Source organism: Ictidomys tridecemlineatus, chromosome 11 (assembly GCF_052094955.1).
Source record: "Ictidomys tridecemlineatus isolate mIctTri1 chromosome 11, mIctTri1.hap1, whole genome shotgun sequence".
In the NCBI taxonomy this organism is placed as follows: Eukaryota; Metazoa; Chordata; class Mammalia; order Rodentia; family Sciuridae; genus Ictidomys; species Ictidomys tridecemlineatus.
Genome location: NC_135487.1, coordinates 19,548,738 through 19,570,386, shown reverse-complemented (window position 1 = coordinate 19,570,386; position 21,649 = coordinate 19,548,738). Strand labels below are relative to the sequence as shown.

General features: G+C 45.7%; 1 protein-coding gene, 2 long non-coding RNA genes and 2 other non-coding genes across 7 annotated transcripts in view; 1 reads left to right on the top strand and 4 right to left on the bottom strand.

Moving 5' to 3' along the window:
* Window positions 1-279: 279 nt before the first annotated feature.
* On the bottom strand, window positions 280-13,307 carry Rcc1 (regulator of chromosome condensation 1). Of its 3 annotated transcripts, XM_013365079.4 has the most exons (11): window positions 12,152-13,307; window positions 8,874-8,955; window positions 8,052-8,117; window positions 6,967-7,154; window positions 6,609-6,788; window positions 5,469-5,565; window positions 5,232-5,354; window positions 3,560-3,715; window positions 3,221-3,340; window positions 2,748-2,900; window positions 280-1,677 (listed from the first exon to the last, which is right to left on the bottom strand). In XM_013365079.4, the coding sequence occupies exons 2-11, from the start codon at window positions 8,944-8,946 to the stop codon at window positions 1,502-1,504; spliced, it is 1,332 nt and encodes a 443-aa protein (XP_013220533.2). In that variant the 5' UTR covers window positions 8,947-8,955; window positions 12,152-13,307; the 3' UTR covers window positions 280-1,501. The 3 variants fall into 3 exon arrangements, with proteins under 3 accessions (XP_013220533.2, XP_013220536.2, XP_077881842.1); XM_013365082.4 differs by lacking the exon at window positions 8,052-8,117 and having other exon boundaries at window positions 579-1,677; window positions 12,152-13,091; XM_078025716.1 differs by lacking the exons at window positions 8,052-8,117; window positions 8,874-8,955 and having other exon boundaries at window positions 579-1,677; window positions 12,152-13,091.
* Window positions 13,308-18,950: 5,643 nt separating this feature from the next.
* LOC144367972 (uncharacterized) lies at window positions 18,951-21,054 on the bottom strand. The gene is made up of 3 exons (XR_013427635.1): window positions 20,948-21,054; window positions 19,939-19,967; window positions 18,951-19,399 (listed from the first exon to the last, which is right to left on the bottom strand). It is a non-coding gene; the product is annotated as an uncharacterized LOC144367972 (long non-coding RNA).
* The window catches only part of LOC144367973 (uncharacterized), a 35,686-nt gene continuing 33,432 nt past the window's right edge, over window positions 19,396-21,649 (top strand). Inside the window, exon 1 of the long non-coding RNA XR_013427636.1 lies at window positions 19,396-21,190. This is a non-coding gene — a long non-coding RNA (uncharacterized LOC144367973). The remainder of the gene's footprint in view (window positions 21,191-21,649) is intronic.
* LOC120891047 (small nucleolar RNA SNORA73 family) lies at window positions 19,471-19,673 on the bottom strand. Its single transcript, XR_005735480.1, has one exon. It is a non-coding gene; the product is annotated as a small nucleolar RNA SNORA73 family (small nucleolar RNA).
* Window positions 20,048-20,249, bottom strand: LOC120891049 (small nucleolar RNA SNORA73 family). The gene has a single exon (XR_005735483.1). It is a non-coding gene; the product is annotated as a small nucleolar RNA SNORA73 family (small nucleolar RNA).

Here is a 21,649-nt window from a genome sequence, read left to right as displayed (position 1 = left end):
CTCTCCATCCATTGTATAACTTCATTTAATTTAAAAAAAAAAGGAAAAGAAAAACAACTTGGGATTAGAGAATTCAAAGATTTATCCCATTTCTCAGTTCTGCAGCATCATAAAAAACAAAAACCAAACCAAACAAAAAACCCTCCAGTGATTCCTGAAACATAAACACCCAAACACCGATTTTCTTCTTTTTGATAGATTCTAATTGCCCCGGGGAAGCACACGGGGAACCTTGGGACATTTTGACATCCTTTTTTTTTTTTTTTTTTAGAGAGAGTGAGAGAGAGGGGGACAGAGAGAGAGAGAGAATTTTAACATTTATTTATTCTTAGTTCTTGGCGGACACAACATCTTTGTTGGTATGTGGTGCTGCTGAGGATCGAACCCGGGCCGCACGCATGCTAGGCGAGCGCGCTACCGCTTGAGCCACATCCCCAGCCCCCCATTTTGACATCCTTTAAGCTATAACCTTGACACCAAGTTCACAGGCCTGGGCTTATTTTGCCCTTCCCAAAAGTACCTGGAACATGGCAGGTAGTCCCTTAAAAGAATAGGGTGTGTATTGAAAACAAGTGACCTGTTTTATAAAACTTTAAATTTATTCAAAGTGTTACAAGATTTCCACTCTCCCCTCCAAAATATTTTATAATTAAAAAAAATCCAAAACTATTTTCACAGCCACTGTACAAGTTACTGCTTCCTTTTCTGAGGACCAGCCTTTGCCCTTCCAACTCCTTCCCCTCTCTTCCTCCCAATATTGCTGTTCATAAAACCTTTTATCTACCCCATGCTTTGCCCAGCCCTGCCCAGCCCAGCCCAGCCTGGCTTTCATGTCCTTGGTTGCAGGTGTGGCCCAACAAATGGGGGAATCCACAGGCAATGCCTGAAAGACAAGAGTATGCTTTGTGCTTCTGGGAGAATAGCTTTTGGCTTTTTCTTCATCAAGTGGCTCATTCGGACACCTGCTTAGAGCCAAATATTTGGCTTGGGGTTGTGCACAGGTCCTGTAGCCTTGTCTTTCCTCCAAATTCCCCCAGATATGGCTCCATGACAACTGGGTATGATGACTGTACCATCTGTTTGCCTGGGGACTGTTAGAAACACAAGACCAGAATGGGGCTTGATAAAGCCCAACTTCTCAAAGTGCAGGTACCACACCTCCAGGGGAAGAAGTTTTGTTTTTTTGTAGGCAAAGTCAGGGCCAGCCAGGACCACCAGAGGGTAGGGAAGTAGAAGGAAAGGTCTGACTACATAGTCTGGGATGAGCAATGTTCCTTCTGACAGACCCTCCCATCTCCCTCCCCTTTCATCCTGCAGGTCCCAGGATGATTCCAGAAAAGAGGAGGAAAGAGAGAAAAGGATTCTGCTCTGCTGATGGAAAAATGGCAGGAGACCGACAGTGCTCAGGGCTGGGGAGAGGCCTGCTGGAATCTGTAGTTGTCTCTGCTTCCCTGTTCTATAAGGGAGGGCAGGGGAAGGAGCCAGGCCCTCAGAGGCTTCATCAGCTCTGTTCCTTGTCCTTGACTAATAGGACTGTATGCTGGCCCCCGCTGGACACAGACAACACCACGCGGTTCTCCAGCTGTTTGCCAGTCATCTCCACAGGGCTCCAGGCGTCCTCATCCTGCCCTGTACCCAGCTGATAGTTGGTGCCCATACCCCAGGCAAAAACACGACCTGTAGGGGGAAAGAAATGGAGGCAGCTGTCTCCAGGATTTCTGGCTACACCTTTCCACACTGCAAAACCTGGGACATGAGGGTGAATTCTGGCCTTGGCCAACAGCAGCCAGATAAGGTGCTGTCTCTGGGATTTCAGGGAAGTTGAGAGAAGTCAAGGAGATAATGTAAAGACTTCTTCCTGCTCCCAGGCCCTAAATGACTGGCTGCTTCCTAAATCCCTGCATCCACCCTCCATTCTCAGGACCAACTGTCATTGAGACTGCTATGGAAGTTGCCCGGCTGGGAATACCTTCCTGTACTTGAAAAATAAAACCTTTGGGGTACAGTGAAAGCCCTCACTTCCTCAGAGGTCTTCCCAGTCTCAGATCAAGCATTTCTGCTGACTTCATTTTTCTTTTTTGGGGTATTGGGGATTGAACCCAGGGGCCCTTTACCACTGAGCCACATCCCAGCCCTTTTTATTTTTTGAGACAAGGCCTTGGCTAAATTGCTTAGGGCCACACTAATTTGCTGAGGCTGGCATTACAGGCGTGCACCACCACAACCGGCTTGCCAGCCAGCCTTCTAGCAGCTCTCCCTTACTGTGCCCCCTCACCCCTTTAGGCTTTGGCAGTCACTTGTTGACATCCTCCTCTCCTATGCTGGCCAGGACCCTGACTACTCAGCCTGTTTTCCCCTAAGATTCTTAAGTATAACTCCATGGGAAGCTGGGACTCTGGGACTCAATGATATCTCCTCTTTATTTTTCTCCTCTGCAGAACTAATCACTTCTAGCCAGCAGGTAATGTGGCATGCACATGTGCCTGAAGTTCTTGCACTCAGGAGGCTGAGGTGGGGGATCATTTGGGTCCAGGAGTTTCAGACTACCATGGGCAACACAGTGAGACCCAGTCTCAAATCATCTGTTTACTCATTTATAATCAAATCAGAGAGTTTCTGAGGGTCAGGAGCAAAGACCAATTTCTACATCTCAATTTCAGCATGATGGTAGACAGCCTGCTAGAGAGTATGATAAGAATCACAACCCACAGGCCCCAACCAGACGAGGTGTGGGGAGCCCCACTTACCATCCTTGGTCACGGCATACCCCACAGAAGCCCCACAGGCCACTGAGACGACGGTGGGCAGCCTGGAGATGAGGGTGGGTATGCTCTTCTCCTCAGCACCCTCCCCAAGGCCAAGCCGCCCATACTCAGCCCGGCCCAGGCTGTATGCTTTTCCTGTGGGAAGAGGGAGAGAGATAAGCAGTAGCAGAGGACATCCTCTGGGCAAAACAGGCAGCAGGCCAGGTGAGTCCTCATATCCTCAGGAGCCTGTCCCCACTCTCAGCATGGTCAGAAGGAGGTATGTAGTGTCCCCATTTTGGGTGAGTCCTAGGAGAATCTTCAAATAGGCCTCCAATGAACTTGTACTTGGAAGCACCAGGACTCTGGAGGACAAGGGTGACCTGTATGGACCCATGTCTGGCCCAAACTGTAGAACAGGCCCTGGTCTGGATAGGCCTAGTTTGTCTCTAACATAGAGGACTTGGAGGTCCTACCTTCTGAATCCAGACAGACTGTATGGTGCTGGCCACCAGAGAAGCACACCCAGGATTTGGTGGAATTCTTGAAGCATGTCAAGTTCTGGGGTATGAAGCAAGATTCTGTGCCTGGTGTTCCTGCCATCAGGGGTAAAGGTGTTTCAGGAGATGTTTTATCAATCCCATCCCATAGCAAGGCCACCCTCACCAGGATATGAATATTCTCACTTTACAGACACAACTGTGGCTCTGGGGAATTAAGGAACTCCACAAAGGGTGCACAGTAAATAAGTGACAGAGCCAGGACTGGAACCAGGTCATCGGGCCACCCCTATGCTATGCTGCATTCAGACTCACCAAGTTGATGGTAGTTGGAAAGGCCAAAGCCATATATGTGGCCGTCTTGGGAGATGGCAAAAGTGAAATAGGCACCACAGAAGGCATCCTGGAACCTCACATGGCCCCGGGCTCCCCTGGATTTCAGCATCACACACTTGGGGACCAAGAGTCGTTCTGTAGGTAAAGCAGCCAGGGTCAGTGACAGAAGCACATGGCCTTTTTCTTCTCTGATCCTGGGCCTGTTTCTCTTATGTTTTGAAAACCGTTGGGAGGAGGCTAAGCAGGAACTCTAAACCGTATTTTACAGAAGAGGATACTAAAGCCAGTGTAAATGCTATGCTCAGATTCCCACAGTATTAGACTAATGTTTATGTGGAACTTACGATGTGCCAGATATTTTTCTAATTAACTTATATATCTTCACGCAACACAATGAAGTAAGGTTAAAGACAGGTTTAGAGATAAGGAAACTATATGGCGCAGGTCCCATAGCTAGTAGATAACAGAACAGGATTCAAACTCATGGTAGCTGGGCATGGTGGCACTTACCTGTAATCTCAGCAACTCAGGAGGCTGAAGTAAGAGGCCTGCAAGTTCAAGATCAATCTCAGCAACTTACCAAGACCCTAAGCAACTTAGTGAGACCCTGTCTCAAAAATATAAAAAGGGCTCGAGATGTAGCTTAGTGGTAAAGTACAAACAACCCTAGGTTCAATCCCTAGCACCAAAAACAAACAAAAAAATCTTCCCATACCCAGGGTAGCCATCAGTCTCCAAAGTTTGAACCCCTCCCCCACCCTTTTTGGTCAATATTGGGGAATGAACCCAGGGCCTTGCACATGATAAGCAGATATGCAGGTGCTCTACCATCAAACTATATACCCAACTCCATTTTTTTTTAAAATATTTTTTTTAGTTGTAGATGGACACAATATCTTATTTGTTTATTTTTATGTGGTGCTGGGGATTGAACCCAGGGCCTCACGAGTGAGAGGCAAACACTCTTCCACTGAGCTACAACCTCAGCCCGTGGCCCCATTTTTTTAAAATATTTTTTTAGTTGTAAATGGATCTTTCATTTCATTTATTTATTTATTTATATGCGGTGCTGAGGATTGAACCCAGGGCCTCACACATGCTCTACCATTGAGCCACAACTGAAGCCCTCAGCCCCATTTTTTAAAAAAAATATTTTATTTCTTTATTTTTAAATGGTGTTGAAGATGGAACCCAGGGCCTTGCACATGCTAGGCAAATGCTCTACCACTGAGCCACAACGCCAGCCCCCCTCAGCCCTATTTTAAAAAAAAACTTTGAAATAGGGTCTTGCCAAATTGCCAAGACTGGCTTTGAACTTGTGATCTTCCTGCCTCAGCCTCTGAAGTAGTTAGGAATTTATATGTGTGCCACCGCACCTCACTCAAGTTTGAGTTTTTATTATTTATTTATTTATTTTAGGGGTGGGGTGGGGTGGGGGGTGCACTGGAGATTGAACCCAGGGTCTATGTGTATGCAAGGTAAGTACTCTACCAACTTAGCTATATCCCCAACTCAGTTTTTAAAGTGTGAGATCTTAAAACACTACAAGTCTATTTCATGCAAGTCTGAAGCTCAAGACTCCCTCCTGCTTTTAGTCACCACAGGGGTTGGTTTGCCAAGTTACCCCACTAGATGTACTGAAACTACTTACCGAGGCCCTGCCGACCACCACGGTTGGAAAATAACTCAGGTACTCGGCCTAGCTGGCCCTGCTCCCCGCAGCCCAAGGTGTAGAGGTCACCATCAGTTGTCAGCATCACCAAGTGGTCATTTCCTGAAGATGAGAGGAAGGTGGAGGATGCATGGCTTATCTGTTAGGACCAAGGCTGATCCAGCCCCAGAAGAAGGTCCTTTAGCTCCTGCCTACAGTGAATACTCCTAAACCCACCTGAGGCTACCTTTACCACTGGTGTGTCCAGCTGCACTTGCAAAGGCACCATGCTCTTCTTCATGGGCTCCAACAACCCAATCACGCCATTATTGTCCTAGAAGGGAAGAGAGCACTTATCAGCTAGTCCTGCCTGCCCTGTAGCAGCCACATTCAGGCTTTTAGGAGGCCACAGAGCTATCTGGTGAAGTGTAGTAAGTAGTAGCAGAAGGGATAAAGAGCAGACAGGAGCCAGGTCGCATCCTGAAATATTTATGAATGAAATCATACATGATCTGGGATTTGCATTATAATAACAAAGGAATAGGTGAGTAGGAATAAATATGTCTGGCTAAAAAGTTGATAACTGTTGAAACTTGGTGTCAATATATAATTCTAATTATTCTTAAGAAATCCTCCATAAAAATTTTAGGAAACATTCATCGGATTCCTTATTTTTTTATGAGACTTCACAATAAATACCAAGGTACCAATCTTAATGCTGAAACTGTTTTTTAAACTACACTCCCTTGCCTTGGAAACACTGTGATGTGACAATTCCTGCCTCATTCCCCCAAAGCCTCTGGAAAGTAGGGAAGAGGGCTGGGAAGGGAAGAGAGAGGTTCAGGTAGGGGATGACAAGAGTAGTTTCCTATATCAGCCTCAACCCAAAGGCATCTTTCACCCACTCCTTTCTCAGGACATGCATTTCATAACATCAGATTCAAGAAAAGAGCTAAAACTGTGGACAGGCCCAGAAGAAGCCAGAGATTTGGATCTGGGCCCCAGCCCTGCCTTTTTCAACCCAAGTACAATAGTGGTAAGGAGGTTAGATAATTTTTTTGGTACCAGGGACTGAACCCAGGGGTGCTTAGTCACTGAGCAATACAGCCAGCCCTTTTATTTTTTGAGACAGGGTCTTGCTAAGTTGTTTAGGGACTCACTAAATTGCTGAGGCTGGCTCTGAACTTTTGATCTTCCTATCTCAACCTTCTGAGCCTCTGGGATTATAGGCATGCACCACCACTCCTAGCCAGTCTTTTTTGTTTGTTTGTTTGTTTGGTGCTGGGGATCAAACCCAGGACCTCATGCTTGCTAGATAAGCTCTCTTCCACTGAGTTATACCCTCACTTCCATGCAGTCTTCTAGACCCAGTCTTACCCGGAATGAACCCCACAGGAAAACACGACCATCTTCGGTGAGAGCTGCTGTGTGGCTATCTCCTGCTGACACTTGTATCACCTTCTCTTGCAGGTCCACTTTCCCAGGGACCATGTCTGAGCCCTCCACAGATGTGTCCCTTCCCAGGGCACCTTCATCATTGCAGCCGAAGGAGTAGACCTATGCCCAGGAAGCCCCCATTAGTGCAAGATCTGGTCTCAATCCACTCTCATTTAGGCCATTCCTTGCTTGGCTAGCCGGCTCCATCTCCACAGTGAAATGTATATGGCTTAAAGCTCCTGTCCCAACCCTAGCCCATCCCCCCCAACCCCAGGCACTGCCCAATCCCCCAGCCTACCTGGCCACTTTTGCTCAGACACACGGTGTGCATGCCCCCAGCCTCAACCTGCACAACATCCTCTGGAATGGGCACCAGGGCAGGCTTCTTCCTCTCCATAACATTCTCACCTAGGCCCAGCTGGCCTACGTCGCCCTGGCCCAGTGTCAGCACCAAGCCTGGTTCTGTGTTGTGGGACCTGTGTGAGACTGAGGGGTGGAGAAGATAGCCCCTGAGTGGGCAGGATGATAGGAGAGAGGGAGGTCATTTCATGGACTCTGGCATCAGGAATCAATCTTGAACCTGGGTTTAAGCCCCTGCTCTGTAATAAGTCATTAGTATGACATTCTTGAGACTAAGTTTCCTCATCATCTCAAAGAGTTTCTGTGAAGATTAAAAGCTGAGCACATTATTAATGTGACAGTAAGGAAATAGAAACAAGGAGACCCCATTCTGTGAAATGAATCTTGGTGAGGAGGGGAAGAGGACCATGACGACTCAAGATAGTTTTCCTGATTAGCCTAGGTTGTCTGTCAGAAGTCACAGTGCTAACAGCTGGGGCTCAGATAATGTCCACCCTTTACTGACTGCTTACTCTACCTTTGACTTGCTCTGCAGATTTTCCATATTTAGGATCCTGTGTTATAGAAAAGGGAAGAGAGCAACCTAGAGGTTCAGCAATCTTCCCAGGGTCATAAGGCAATTTAGCAGTCTGCACTAAAACCAAGGGAGACTACATGGATTGGAGCAGACACCAGCCTCTACCCTAACCCTCCTCCATCCCCAGGCTGTGATTTTCAACTTCTGGATATATTCTCAGAGGAAAACTGACCACTCTAACCCTATGGGGCAGCACACTGGCAGTTGAAGAGGAAGAGGCAGGCCACAGAACCATCTGCAGTGAGGTTTGTGCCCACCAGTGGGCGGCACAAGGCCCTCTGCTAGCCAATGGAGGCCTCGGCAGCCCCAGACAGCCAATAGCGTCCAGCCTCTCCTCCAGGCGCGTGGCCATGGCCCCCAGGGCCACGGGGGCTGCGCAGAGAGTGCACTGAGCAGGGAGCCACCTGGGTGGGTTTTCTGGTCAGGAGGGCTCAGCCTGTAGGCACCTTGGCAGGAGCGGGCGCTGGGACCACGGCGGGAGGCAGTGGCCCTCACTGCTTTGTTACGAGAGTCTGCAAAAGACAGACACTGTCTGAGTGTGGGTTCACATACCCTCTTCCCAGACAGGGGGTGGCTTTCTCCTGTTCCTGCCCCACTTTAGGATCTCAGAAAAAAGAAAACCAGGGATTCCTCTCTCAAATGCTGCCAGGACATTGTCTCATTTAATCATTTAATCCTCACAACAACAGCCCAGAGATCAGTGATGTTCTCATCTCCATTTTATGAAGTGGGTAACCCAAGCTCAGTCAAGTTTTAACTTGCCTATGGTTACACATCTAGAAAGTGGCAGGACTTGAACCTACTATGGAAATCAGTGGTCCTAATCAAAATACATTATTGCCTGGAGCAAAATTCTAAGATTGACTGATTGATTGATTGATTGTGTGTATGTGTGTACTGAGGATTAACCCAAGGGCACTTTACCACTGAGCTATATCCCCAGTCCTTTTTATTTTTTGAGACAGGATCTTGCTAACTTGCTGAGGGTATAATAAATTGCTTTAGGTTGGCCTTAAACTTGCAATCCTCCTGCCTCAACATCCCAAATCACTGGAATCACAGGCGTGCACCACCACATTGGGCTGTCAGCCCAGTTTTTATTTCCTTGAGGATGAGATTCAATGAGCTATAGGAGACCCTCCAGCTGGGTGTGGGGTCCCTGGACATCCAAGCCTCTCATCTTTCAGGGAGGAAGAAACCCAGTCCCAGGTTCCCTGGGTTCTAAGAGGCTACCCACAAGCAGAAAGAAGAGGCCACAGCCAACTTACCCTTTACTTTCTTGCTTTTGGGGATGGCATCTTCTGGGGCTGACCTTCTCTTAGCTATGCGCTTGGGTGGCATCTTCCTATCCTGAAAAACCCAGCCAAGTACTACCTGTTAGACATGGCAAACATTTTCCTGTGCTAATTATGCATTATTTATCAAAACCCCTAAGCAGCTGGGGATGTAGCTTAGTAGTAGAGCACTTCCCTAGCAGGCACAAGGCCTTGCATTCCATCCCCAATGCCGAAGAACAAGAAGAAAAAAAAAAAGGTGGGGATATAGCTTAATGGTAGAGTCCCCTTGGTTTCAACGCCCAGTACCCCTTCCCCCAACACAAAATGAAAGGGTTAACTCAAGGCAGACCATGATACAGGAAGGGGGCTAACACAGCCTGGCCAGGCCTTCTAGACTCAGGGTCTTGCTTGCTAGATTCAGGAACTGAAGAATCTCTTTGTGTGAATGTCCCCAAGAGCGAAAGGAGGAGAACTTTCATGTAAACCAACATTTGTTGAGTTGCAATTATGCCAGGCACAGAGCTGGCACACTTCACACCAGGAATTCCTCCCAAGACCCCCAATGAGCTTGGCTAAATAGAAGGTACAGAGAGTAGAAGTCAATTGAGAAAGAGGAGGTTGAGAGCAGAGAGAAGACAATGAGGCAGCTGGAGCTTCTTTCTAGGTGGGCTGGTGACAGATCCAGACAATGGGTACAGCTCCCTGCTGTGGTAGAAAGCACACAGGCTTTAGTTTCACAGACCTGAGTTGCCTATGAGCCCCAGAGGCAGGGTTGTGGGGGAGTGGGCATCTTCTAAAAGGTGAAGCCCTCTGCCTGTTACCTGCCAGCATATCCTCAACTGTGCAAATCAGTTCTTTCTACAGATTATCTCCCTTACACTGTTCTGGGGATCTAACCCAGGCCCATAAGCAAGTTAAGCATGAGTTCTTCTACTGAACTATACCAACAGCCCCTGAGTGTTTTATTTTTCTGCTTCTTTTTTTCAATCTGGGGACTGAACCCAGGTGTGCTATACTATTGAGCTATATTCCCCACTCCTTGTTTTATCTGATCTAAGTTGCTTAGGATCTTGCTATATTACTGATATTGGCCTCAAACTTTCAATCCTTCTGCCAGGGCCTCCTGAGTCACTGGGATTACAGTGTGTGCTACCACACCCAGCTCTGCAAGTTTTCTTAACCTGAGTCTAGACTGGGAACAAGGATTTGTCTTTTGTCATCATGTTCACATTCCCATTTTCTATGCTTTACCTTCCATCTTCAAGTTTACAGTTAAGGAGAAGAGTGAAACACAGTCACAAACAGTTAAGTCAGATACAGAGTCAGTGTATACTAATGGGTACCTATAATGCTCCAACCTTTTCTAGAGTGCCCTGAGGTAAGAGTTATTACTCCACTATTATAGATAAAGGAGATGAGGCTCAGGGAAATTTGCCCTAGACCACACAGAGGTGGGATGGAAATCCAGGTCTTCAGACCATTCCCCACTCAGGGCCAGAGCCTTCCCCACCTTAGTTTCCTCACTTGTTGATTGAAGTGGGTAGGCACACCAGTATAGACAGTCTAGCAGGATTCTGGTGTTCCTGCTACAATTCCCACCACATCCTGGTTTCAGTAATGGAAAACCAAGCTCTGGGACCATAGCAGCTGTCTCCTCCCTCCTCCACACCAGGAAGCAGAACTTGCCTGCCAGACTCAGGGGCTGAAGAATCTCTTTGTGTGAAAGGTCCCCAGGAGGAAAGGGAGGAGGGCTCCCATGTCAACAAACATTTGCTGAGTTGTTCTTATGCCAGGCACAGAGCTGGCATATTTCACACCAAGTGTTCCTCTCTATGGTCCTCTTAGTATACAGAGCTGTGCTTGGGCCTCCCTGATCCTTTTTCCCTGGGGAAAGGGACCATAGCTTTCACCAGATGTTAGCGCCACTGTTTTATGGAAATTTTAGGACACTAGAAATCCTCATCACATACAACTTACACATTTTAGATATAAGAAACTAAGGTTCAGGGGAATTGGGTGGGTAGCCCAATGGCAACAGATTCCTATTCTTGTGTTGTCTGTAACTGAAACTTAATGATTAACTCTTAATTCATCTTTCCAAGCTCCACTCTCATGCCCTTCTTTGGGGAAACATTCCCTGCCTCCTCTACCACATGCAGTGTTCCTTGGTCCTGTATTCTAAGTAGTCCCACCAAGACTCTGCTGTACCAGAGCTGCTTCAGTCCTCAAATCACCTGTGGTCTTGATCACAACACTCACCCATACATTTATGTCTTTGTATGTGCTATGTACCCTGCCTGGAATCCCTGACCCCACCACCTCACTTGGCCTCCACAGTTCAATTAAAACCCAGTCAAGAGTCACCTCACCTGAAAAGCTATCCCTGCCCCTCCTGAGCAGGGTTGATGGGTCTCTCTTTGGGGTCCTGTAACACTCCATATGTTCCACTAAAGCTAGGGCACACAAGTCACACACGGTTGAAGTTCAATTAATTTTTCTGATGAATGACTTGCCAGCAGCAGTGCTCTGGGTGCCAGGGGCATACTTTTGTGACCACACGGGACCATAACTGTGGACACTCACAAAGTCTCTCCCAGGGATGTAAAGGCCACATGGGCCTTTTCACCATTGTTGTCCAGCACTTTCAAGAGCGGCATAGAATGGATGGCCAGCAAATAATTTGTTCACAGACTTAACTGATGCGGAGTTCTGGGCACACCTCTCTAACGCGCCAACAGTTGAGGAGGTGCCTGTTGACGTTGAGGTTCCTGTCCTTGCAGCGGGGCCTCACCACCCCAACCTTGGGCTTCTAAAGCAGACCCTTTCCGGGGCCGAGTTCCCCCTGTAGTGCAAACCGCATTCTCCAAACGAACGCAGGACAAAACCACTCTCCCTGTAGTGGAGACGCAGCCCCAGCCCGGCGGCCGCCCAGCCGCGAGGCACGCGAGTCGGCGCGTCGGGGGCCCGCGAGGTCGCCGCGGCCACGAGCAGTCTTCCGCACCCGGGCCGTTTGAATCTCCCGCCCGCTCTGGCGCCGCGGCGGAGGGGCTGCGCGGCCCCGGCTCGGGTGAGGCGGGGCCCAGTTGGCCGCCCGCGGGGCCGGAGCACGCGCGCCCACACCGCGTCTCGCTGCCCCCCGCTTCGCGTGGGCCGGCATTGCGCGACTCCCGCGGGCGCGAGCAAGCAACGACCCAGGTCACCGCGCTCCGCGGGGCCGCCCCACGCGCTTCCCTCCCCCGGGACTCTCCGAACGTCTCCGGGCGACCTACCTTGGTGCGGGTCGGCTACAACGAACTCCAGTGATCACCGGCCGAGCCGCGAACTGCCCCGGAGCATGCGCTCTGCAGGCCTCCGGCCCCGACCCTGGCCAGAAAGGAAAACAAAGAGCCCGGCGGCCCCTGGCGGCCACCCCAGAAAGTGCGAGTGGCTCGCTCCCTGAGTAGGGAGCTTTGACCAGGCTCCCTCACCTGGCCTAGCTATAGGGGTTGTGTATTTCGGAAGCCCCAAATTCGGACAAGTGGATTGACAACCGAGCGACCGGAGTGACTACTTGAATCCAGGTTTGTTTGGGAAAATCTGATGCGTAAGGGTCTGAACGGAGAAAAAAAGTGATCTTTTGTCTCTGGGGAGGATGAGAAATCATTTTCAGTAGCCACACAGGGTTATGACAAGAGTTTGCACAGAGCCCTTTGACTCAGCAGTGGCCTTCCAAGTCTAGGAGTACAAGGCATTATGGGAGAAGCAACACTTGCAGTAACAGCCAGGAAAGCTCAGGGATGTTGTTCGAAACTGTCATATAGATGGGGGCAGTGGATGCCCTGTGGGAGTGACTGATGATGGATGGTGGGTCTTGTGTGTCTTTGTAGTAGTACAGCCTCTGTTCTGGGGCAATGGGGAACTAGGGGAGGGATCTGGGCTCCCATTGACATGGAACAGTTTTGAGAACAATGTGGAAAAGAAAAGCCAAGAAAGAGGGGAGCAAGAAGAAGGAGGGAGACCAGAAAAAAAGATGGGGTGTGAATTGGGCTTGGGAGTTGAAGATGTGAAGCATCAAGCATAATATTCTTTCTTGGCAACACATCCTTTTTCTTTAGGTTGCAAACAAAGTTCTTCAGGATTTCAGGTGTGCCCTGAGGTGACCTCTCAGGGGCTGCTTTGTGTCTTGGGATTTCTCAGAGTATCAGAGTAAAATACTGAAGAAGAGTATTTTCTGTGTTATACATTAACTCCAAAAACTTTTTGGGGGCTACAACATGATCAACATGACTTCTCTCACAGAGCTACACCCTCATCCCCAGATGAACATTTTTTTTTTTCTTTTGGTACCAAGGATTGAACTCAAGGGCACTCCACCACTGAGCCACATCCCAGCCCTATTTTGTATTTTGTTTAGAGACAGGGTCTCACTGAGTTGCTTAGGGCCTCGGCATTGCTGAGGCTGGCTTTGAACTTGCAAGTCGTCTGTCTCAGCCTCCCAGACTGGTGGGATTACAGGAGTGCGCCACTGCTCCTGGCCCCAGAGGGACATTTTTGATGAGTATTTTCCAACTGAATTTTTCCTACTATGCAGTGCCCACCCCAAAACACTTCTCTGCCTTCAGAGTCTCTTACCTGTTCAAGTTTACCTCTGCCTCCATCGTGAACTCCTTTTTTGGATGATATACTGTGAAATTTCTCCAAGTTTTTACCCTGGGATCTCTGATCTCTCTGTCTTCTGTCTTCAAGATCTTCTCATTCACTTAGCTTTAATTGTAAAAAGGGTTATTACCTATTTTGTTAACTACAGAAACATCTATGGGCATTGGCTCATTTGTTCCTCAAAAAACTTCATGAGTGGGGCTGGGGTTGTGGCTCAGTGGTAGAGCACTAGCCTAGCATGTGCAAGGCCCTGGGTTCGATTCTCAGCACCACATAAAAAAATAAAGATATTGACAACTACAACTAAAAAATAAATATTAAAAAAAACTTTATGAGTTGGAAAATGAAATTCAAAGAGGTTAAGTAAGTTCCCTAGGGTCTTCACAAAACTGGTGGAAGGAGACCTGGCTCTTAAGGATAGGCCATCACATTTTTTGTGGTCCTGGGGATCAAACTCAAGGCCTTATGTGAATCAGGCAACCTCTGTACCATTGAGCTACATCCCCAGCCATGGGCTATCACCTTTTAATTGACATGTCAGCCCATTTGGGCTGGTTCTGAAGTCTACCCCAAGTTACCACCCTGTATCTCTATCTAGAAGACCCAACATTTTTCTTAGTAAGTTTCTTGGGCTGCTTTAAACTTGCCATCTTCCTATCTCAGCCTCCCAAGTTACTGGGATTATAGGCGTGTGTTATGCCCAGCAACTCAATATCTTTTTTTTTTTTTTTTGTACAAGGGCTTGAACCCAAGGGCACATTGTGACTGAGCCACATCTCCAATTCCTCTTTTTTTTTTTTTTTTTTCGTCTTTAAGGGCCAAGGGTCCAGTTCCTCTTTTAAATTTTATTTAGAGACAGGTTCTCTCCAAGTTATTGGAGCTGGCTTTTTTCTTTTTTTTTTTTTTAAAGAGAGTGAGAATTTTTAATATTTATTTTTTAGTTCTCGGCGGACACAACATCTTTGTTGGTATGTGGTGCTGAGGATCGAACCCGGGCCCGCACGCATGCCAGGCGAGCGCGCTACCGCTTGAGCCACATCCCCAGCCCTGAGGCTGGCTTTGAATTTGTGATCTTCCTGCCTCAGCCTCTCAAGCCACTGAGACTACAGGCATGTGCCACTGTGCCCCACACAACTCAATTCAGTACTTTCTCATGGATTTAGACTCCCTCCCCCAACTTCCAATCAATATTAGGGTTCTCTGAAAAGTATAGGTTTAAAACCTTTTTCTTTTTTTTTTTCCCATTTCTGCTCCTCTTGTCTAAAACTGTCCTTCTGGCCTCTCCTCTAATTCATTGGTGCTGAGGATTGAAGTTTGAACCCAGGGCCTTGGGCATGCAAGGCAAGCACTCTACCAACTGAGCTATATCCCCAGCCCCTCAACAAGTACTTCTTTAGAGCTGTGCTTGGAACACAAGGCTACAAATGCCCTGAGCTGTAAATTTCATATTTCATATTTCTTTATTACCTGCTACACTACTCTGAAAGTGCCCATTATTCATTTCCACTCTCTCACCTTTACCTGGGCTATTCCCTCTACTAGGGTGCCTTTCTTCCTGCATGTATGTATGAATGTATGTATGTGTGTGTGTGTATATATATATATATATATATATATACACATATTATATATATATATATATATACACATATTTTTTTTTGGTACTGGGGAATTGAACTCAGGGGTACTCAACCACTAAGCCACATCTGCAGCCCTATTTTTGTTTAGAGATAGGGTTTCACTAATTTGCTAAGCATCTCACCATTGCTGAGGCTGGCTTTGAACTCTGGATCCTCCTGCCTCAGCCTCCAGAGCCGCTGGGATTACAGGCGTGTACCACTGTGCTTGGCTCTGACTACCTGAATTCTTGATACAAGTATGTGTATATACACACCAGCATATATACATTTGGCCATAATGGAGATTAAACCCAGTAAGTATATATGTATGTACATATGTATATAAGCACACACACATATATATATATATACTTATGTATATACATATAATTTTATTTATTGGTGGTACTGGGGATTGAACCCTAGGGTGTTCTACACTGAGTTACATCCTAAGCCTTTTTTCTTCTTTTAAATTGAGATAGGTCTCAGTAAATTGCCCAGGGTGGACTCAAACTTGCAGTCTTCTTATCCCAGAGCAGCTGGGATTACATGCATGTGGCGCCACTCCAGCCTGCATCCTTCATTCATATATATAATATATATAAATATGTATTTATTTTAATGTTTCATAGTTCATTTTACTATTTTTCTTTCTACATTTTTTCCTTATTATTTTTAAATATTTTTAAATTGTAGTTGGACACAGTACCTTTATTTCACTTATTTTTATATGGTGCTAAGGATCGAACCCAGTGCCTCAAGCATGCCAGGCAAGCACGCTACCACTTGAGCCACATCCCCAGCCCTCTTTCCACATTTTTTATTGGTGCATTATCATTGTACATAATGAGATTTCTTGTTACTTTTTTTTTTTTTTTTGTACCAGGGATTGAACCCAGGGTCACTTAACCATTAAGCCACATCCCCAGCCCTTTAAATTTTTTTTTTTTTGAGAGAGAATTTTATATATATTTAGTTAGTTAATTTTCGGCGGACACAACATCTTTGTACGTGGTGCTGAGGTTCGAACCTGGGCCGCACACATGCCAGACTACCGCTTGAGCCACATCCCCAGCCCCTAAAAAATTTTGAGACAGAGTCTCACTAAGTTGCTTAGGGCCTAGCTAAATCGTTGAGGCTGCCTTTGAATTTGTGATCCTCCTGCCTTAGTCTCCTACACCACTGGGATTACAGGTTTACACCATTGTGTCCAGCAACAGAATTTTTCATATCTTTTAAGGCCCAATTCAGTCCTACTTCCATTAAGACTTATTGGGCCCACATAACTTTATCTCTGAATCAAACATCAGCTTTAATTTCTTTCACACCCTATCACTATTTTATTGAATGTGAACCATAAAAAAAAACTATCCAGGGACTGGGGATGTGGCTCAAGCGGTAGCATGCTCGCCTGGCATGCACGGGGCGCTGGGTTCTATCCTTAGTACCACATAAAAATAATATAAAGATGTTGTGTCCAAAGAAAACTAAAAAATAAAAAATATTAAAAACTTTAAAAAAAAAGAACTATCTATTAATTGAACTTGACCCAGAAGTGCAGAGATGGTAAGAGTGATGGAATTCAAAGTTATTATGGGTTGGGGATGTAGTTCTGTGGTGGAGCACTTGGCCATGTTGTACAAGATCCTGGTTTCAAGCTGGGCATGGTGGTGCACACCTGTAATTCCAGCAGCTTGGGAGGTTCAAAACCAGCCTTGTCGGGCTGGGGATGTGGCTCAAGCGGTAGTCAGCCCCACATACAAAGATGTTGTGTCCACCAAAAACTAAAAAATAAATATTAAAAAAACCCAAAAAAACAGCCTTGTCAAATTAGTAAGGCACGGGCTGGGGATGTGGCTCAAGCGGTAGCGCGCTGCCTGGCATGCGTGCGGCCCGGGTTCGATCCTCAGCACCACATACAAAGATGTTGTGTCCGCTGATAACTAAAGAATAAATATTGAGGGCTGGGGTTGTGTGGCTCAGTGGTAGAGCGCCTGTCTAGCACGTGTGAGGCCATGGGTTAGATCCTCAGCACCACATAAAAAAAAATAAAATTATGTCCATCTACATCTAAAAAAAAAATATTAAAACAAAAAATATTGAAATTCTTTCTCTCTCTAAAAAAAAAAAAATTAGTAAGGCACTAATGCAACAATGAGACCCTAAATAAAAAGAGTCTCTAAATAAAAAGAAAAAAGTCTCTAAATAAAAAGAAAGGAGGGGGTACTGGGGATGTGGCTGAGTGGTTAAGTGCCCCAGAGTTCAATTTCTGGTACCAAAAAGATTCTGGTTTCCATTTCCAACAAGCAAACCCCCCAAAACACCCCACCCCCTCAAACAATGTCACTAGGTAGCAGGGATTGAACCCAGAGGCATTTTACCACTGACCTACATCCCACCCCTTTGTATATTTTGAGACAGGGTCTTAAGTTGTTTAATGCCTCACCCATTGCTGAGGCTGGCCTCAAACTTGTGATCCTGTGATTCTCAAGCCACTGGAATTACAGGCGTTATCATAAGCATATTAAAAAACTGGCATGGTAGTGCATGTCTATAATCCCAGCAACTCAGAAGATGGAGGGAAGATCTCAAATTCAAGGCCAGTCTCAGCAATTTAGCCAGATCTTGTCTCAGGGGTTAAGTGCCCTTAAATTTAGACCCAGGTATGTTTATGTGGGGAAATAAGAGTTGAGGGGAATCCTTGCTATGACCCTGCAAGACAAATGAGGGAACTGCGTCTTCCATGGCCACAGCTGATGGCGAAATCAAACCCAGTCAAGTAACAATACACTCAGAAAATGCCCAGAAGAGCCAACTAGAAATTCTAGTGTTGCAAGCTGACCTTTACAACAGTGGGGCTTAGAGAACATAGATGTCTCATATACTTCCTCAGGAGAAAAAAAGAGCTGTAGTCACCAAGTGACTGAAAAATTTAAAGCCCTCAATCTACTGTTGAGAAAAACCAGTGCGGTTCCAGTAGTTGCTCAACTAAGTTGAACTAAGAAATGTCCTCCAATAGAAGGCTTGTCTGGCTTCCCCAAAAAACAGGAAATTGGTAGCCACCTACAGAGAATCCTCAGGCAGTTGTATTTGGTCAGCCTTTCTCAATAACTTATGAAAGCAGAAATATGTACCTAGATGGCACAAACGCTACTAGTCTGATTTTGAGGCACTGGGGATAAAATTTAGCACCTCATATATGCTAGGCAGTAACTGCGCCTCTTGAATTATGAGAAATTATCTCAATTAAGGGGGGGTTGGGTAAATCACTTCTACTGCTGCTATGGTAGTTTAACCATGTGTTAAATAGCACCTACCCTCAAAGCTCTTCACTGATGAACTCAGGGATGGCTGACAAATACAATTCACACAACCAAACCTGTTCCTAGTGACCTCAAATCTTACCTTCTAGATGGTTTCCCTCTGGTCCATCTGATCTTCCCACACTGCTGGCAACCAGTGCAGATACTTGACCAGGCTTCCATTGTGACTTAACTTTCTAACATGATGAAGCAGGCCAACAATTTCAAGCTCTCAGGAAGGAGCATAGAGCAAGTACACTAGCTGTACACATGGACTATTCATCTCTTAGGCTGTTTTTCTCATACATGGGTGGGGAGAGATGTATAAAAACATGCATTTTCCCAAGAAATAAATGGTAGAAGGGAAAAACCTGGGACTTGATCTTGTGACCTTTACTACTTTTGAGTTAACCCCACAGTGAAATGTAACTTAGTTAACCAGCACCATTCAATTTGGCTGAAGCCCAACAATGCTACATGAAAAAGAACCACACAAACATGCAGTCACATTTATTTCAATTCACAAGTTTTTTTATTTCAATCCACATTAACTTGCCTCAGATATCTGTTAGATATATTACAAAGAGTATAAAACAGAAATCATAATAAATTTTGCTCAAGACATATCAACATGTTCTTCTGCAGTCCATTTGTTAGAAAACATGACTGGACTTGTTTGGAATTTGGAAAATGCCAAATATTCTTAGTCACCATGACAAATTTTAACTTCACCCCCATGCTTTCTTAAATTCCTTAATTTCCAGGAATACTTGGTGAACTGGGTAGCCTGTCAGCAGTCAAGGTTTAAAATCTGGGATAACAATTGCCTAGGAATGCAAATTCTGTTAAGAGATGATTTTCAAACTCTTAATAATAATTACCATTCTTATGTCTGATTAAAGGATCCCAAACCAAGTTACCAGGTTAACAGCTGAAGTTGAATATTGCTCTTCTTCTCCTGAATGAAAATAAACTCAAGATTAGAATCCCGAAGATCTTAGTCTAATAAAAAAATTTTAGTATGCTAGATATTGTTTCCTGCATGGTTTGTCTCCTCAGTCATAGTCCACAGACTCTGAGAAGTCGTAGGAATATGCAGGTGCAGACACAAAGCCCAGCTTCTTCTCCAACGTTGTGGAAAGGGACTGTACATCATGGGGCAGAGCCCTATGCTCCCCTATGCCACCTGGACAGAGCCCGGGGAGAGTGACCTCCCGGGTTATCCACGTTGGAATGCTTGAGTACTGTGGAGTTTGGAATACCTAACAAATGCTAACAGTTCTAACATCCTTATGTGCTTTAATTTTTCTCATCTCTGACCATACCTGTAGATAGATTGAAACTGCTTTTAGTGAATCCCAAACTAGTCTTTGAACTCCATTTTAAGTCTTTTCACTTTTAAATAGAACCCTCTCCTCAAACACATAAAATGTGATACCTTAGCAAACTTCACAAACATGAGCATACATTGTTAAAAACAATCCATTGGCTACTTACCCAAGCAAGAAGTATTTGGAATCATGAATCTGCAAAACAAAGCATTCACTTATCAATACAGTAAAGGTTAAAGCAGATCTACCATAAACAAGGGACTAATAAAAAATACTTTTGTTTCCTGCATGGTTTGTCTCCTCAGTCATAGTCCACAGACTCTGAGAAGTCGTAGGAATATGCAGGTGCAGACATAAAGCCCAGCTTCATCTCCAACGTTGTGGAAAGGGACTGTACATCATGGGGCAGAGCCCTATGCTCCCCTATGCCACCTGGACAGAGCCCGGGGAGAGACCTCCCGAGAGTATCCACGTTGGACCGTCACTGTTAATTCATTTAACTTACAACACTGTACCAATTATTAGTTTCTAGTTGATAGCGGCACTGGGTTCAATCCACAGCCCCACAAAGGAAGAAAAAAAAGCCAGTCATCTCATAATTAAGCGATCAAATACTTAGTATCGCTAAACTGCCTCAATAATAATAAAAAAAAAAAACCAAATTGTAGGGCTACAAGAAGACTGCCACGAAACTTTTCTTGCATATTTCGAAACCAGGGCCTTGCATGTGCTAGGCAAGCGCTCTACTGCTGAGCCACAACCTTGGCCCTGAATACATTTTTTCCTTTTATGCCTTTATTTAGTTCTTTTTAAAAATATGGTGCTGGGGATCGAATCCAGTGCCTCACGCATCCTAGGTAAGGGCTCCGCCATGGAGCCACAACCCCAGCCCGAAATTTGGAAAAATTTTAAAACGCGGATAGGGAACGAAACGTCTATGTGCAATTCTTTTCCGGATCATGTACCAGGCAGCAATTAACACCCGGATAGCAGTCCCTAAAAACTTCTGGGGCTGCGCGGCCCACATCCTGCTCAGTCCCATCGCATGCCTAAATGTAGTTTGAGTGGATGCAGCTAAAGGCAATCCCTCTAAACAACATGATCCTCAGGGAATGTTGAACGCCTACCCAAAGTAACAGATCAGGCAGAGGAACCACGCGGGTACAAGCACTTACCAACCAAAACAGCGCTGAACGGTAGTGTAGCTCCAAAAGACCGACTACGCCAAAGCATCTGTATTTATACCCAGGAGGGACCGGAAGTCGAGGTAGGCATATTGCGCCTGCGCAACGACTAGCATATAGGGCATTGGAAATTCGCTAAGGCTGCTGGGATCTACTGAGGTTAAACTACAGTCCTACCGGGATTTTAGGCTTCTCGCGATACTAGAGCCCTCGCGCGGGATCTTGCTGGGTAATGTAAGTTATAGAAACAAGTTTGTGGGTGTGTAGCTGGAAACTTTCGTAACAAATAGAAAGTTTACTTCTCGAAAGTTTACTTCAGTTGGTTCGTTCTGTCTGTAGAGAAACTGGCACATGAACGAATAGGAACAACTATGCAAAATAGGAAAAGAAAAACACAAGTCTCAAAAGGAATTGGATCTGTCCTTTCGCATGTGAAAGAAACATTTGATTTATACTGGAAAGAATTGCTTCTATATGAATTGGCTAAAATTAAATACTTCCTATGCACAATAATGGGTATGTAATTAAGTGGTAGTGAACTGAAAAACTGGTTAAAATGGAGGTTGAAGGTGTATTTCAGTGGTAGGGTAAGGGTCTGGATTTGATTCCTATTATGAGGTTGGTTGGGGGAAAAAACTCAAAGAAACAAACAACAACAAAAAAAACCCATCTGGGGCTGGGGATGTGGCTCTA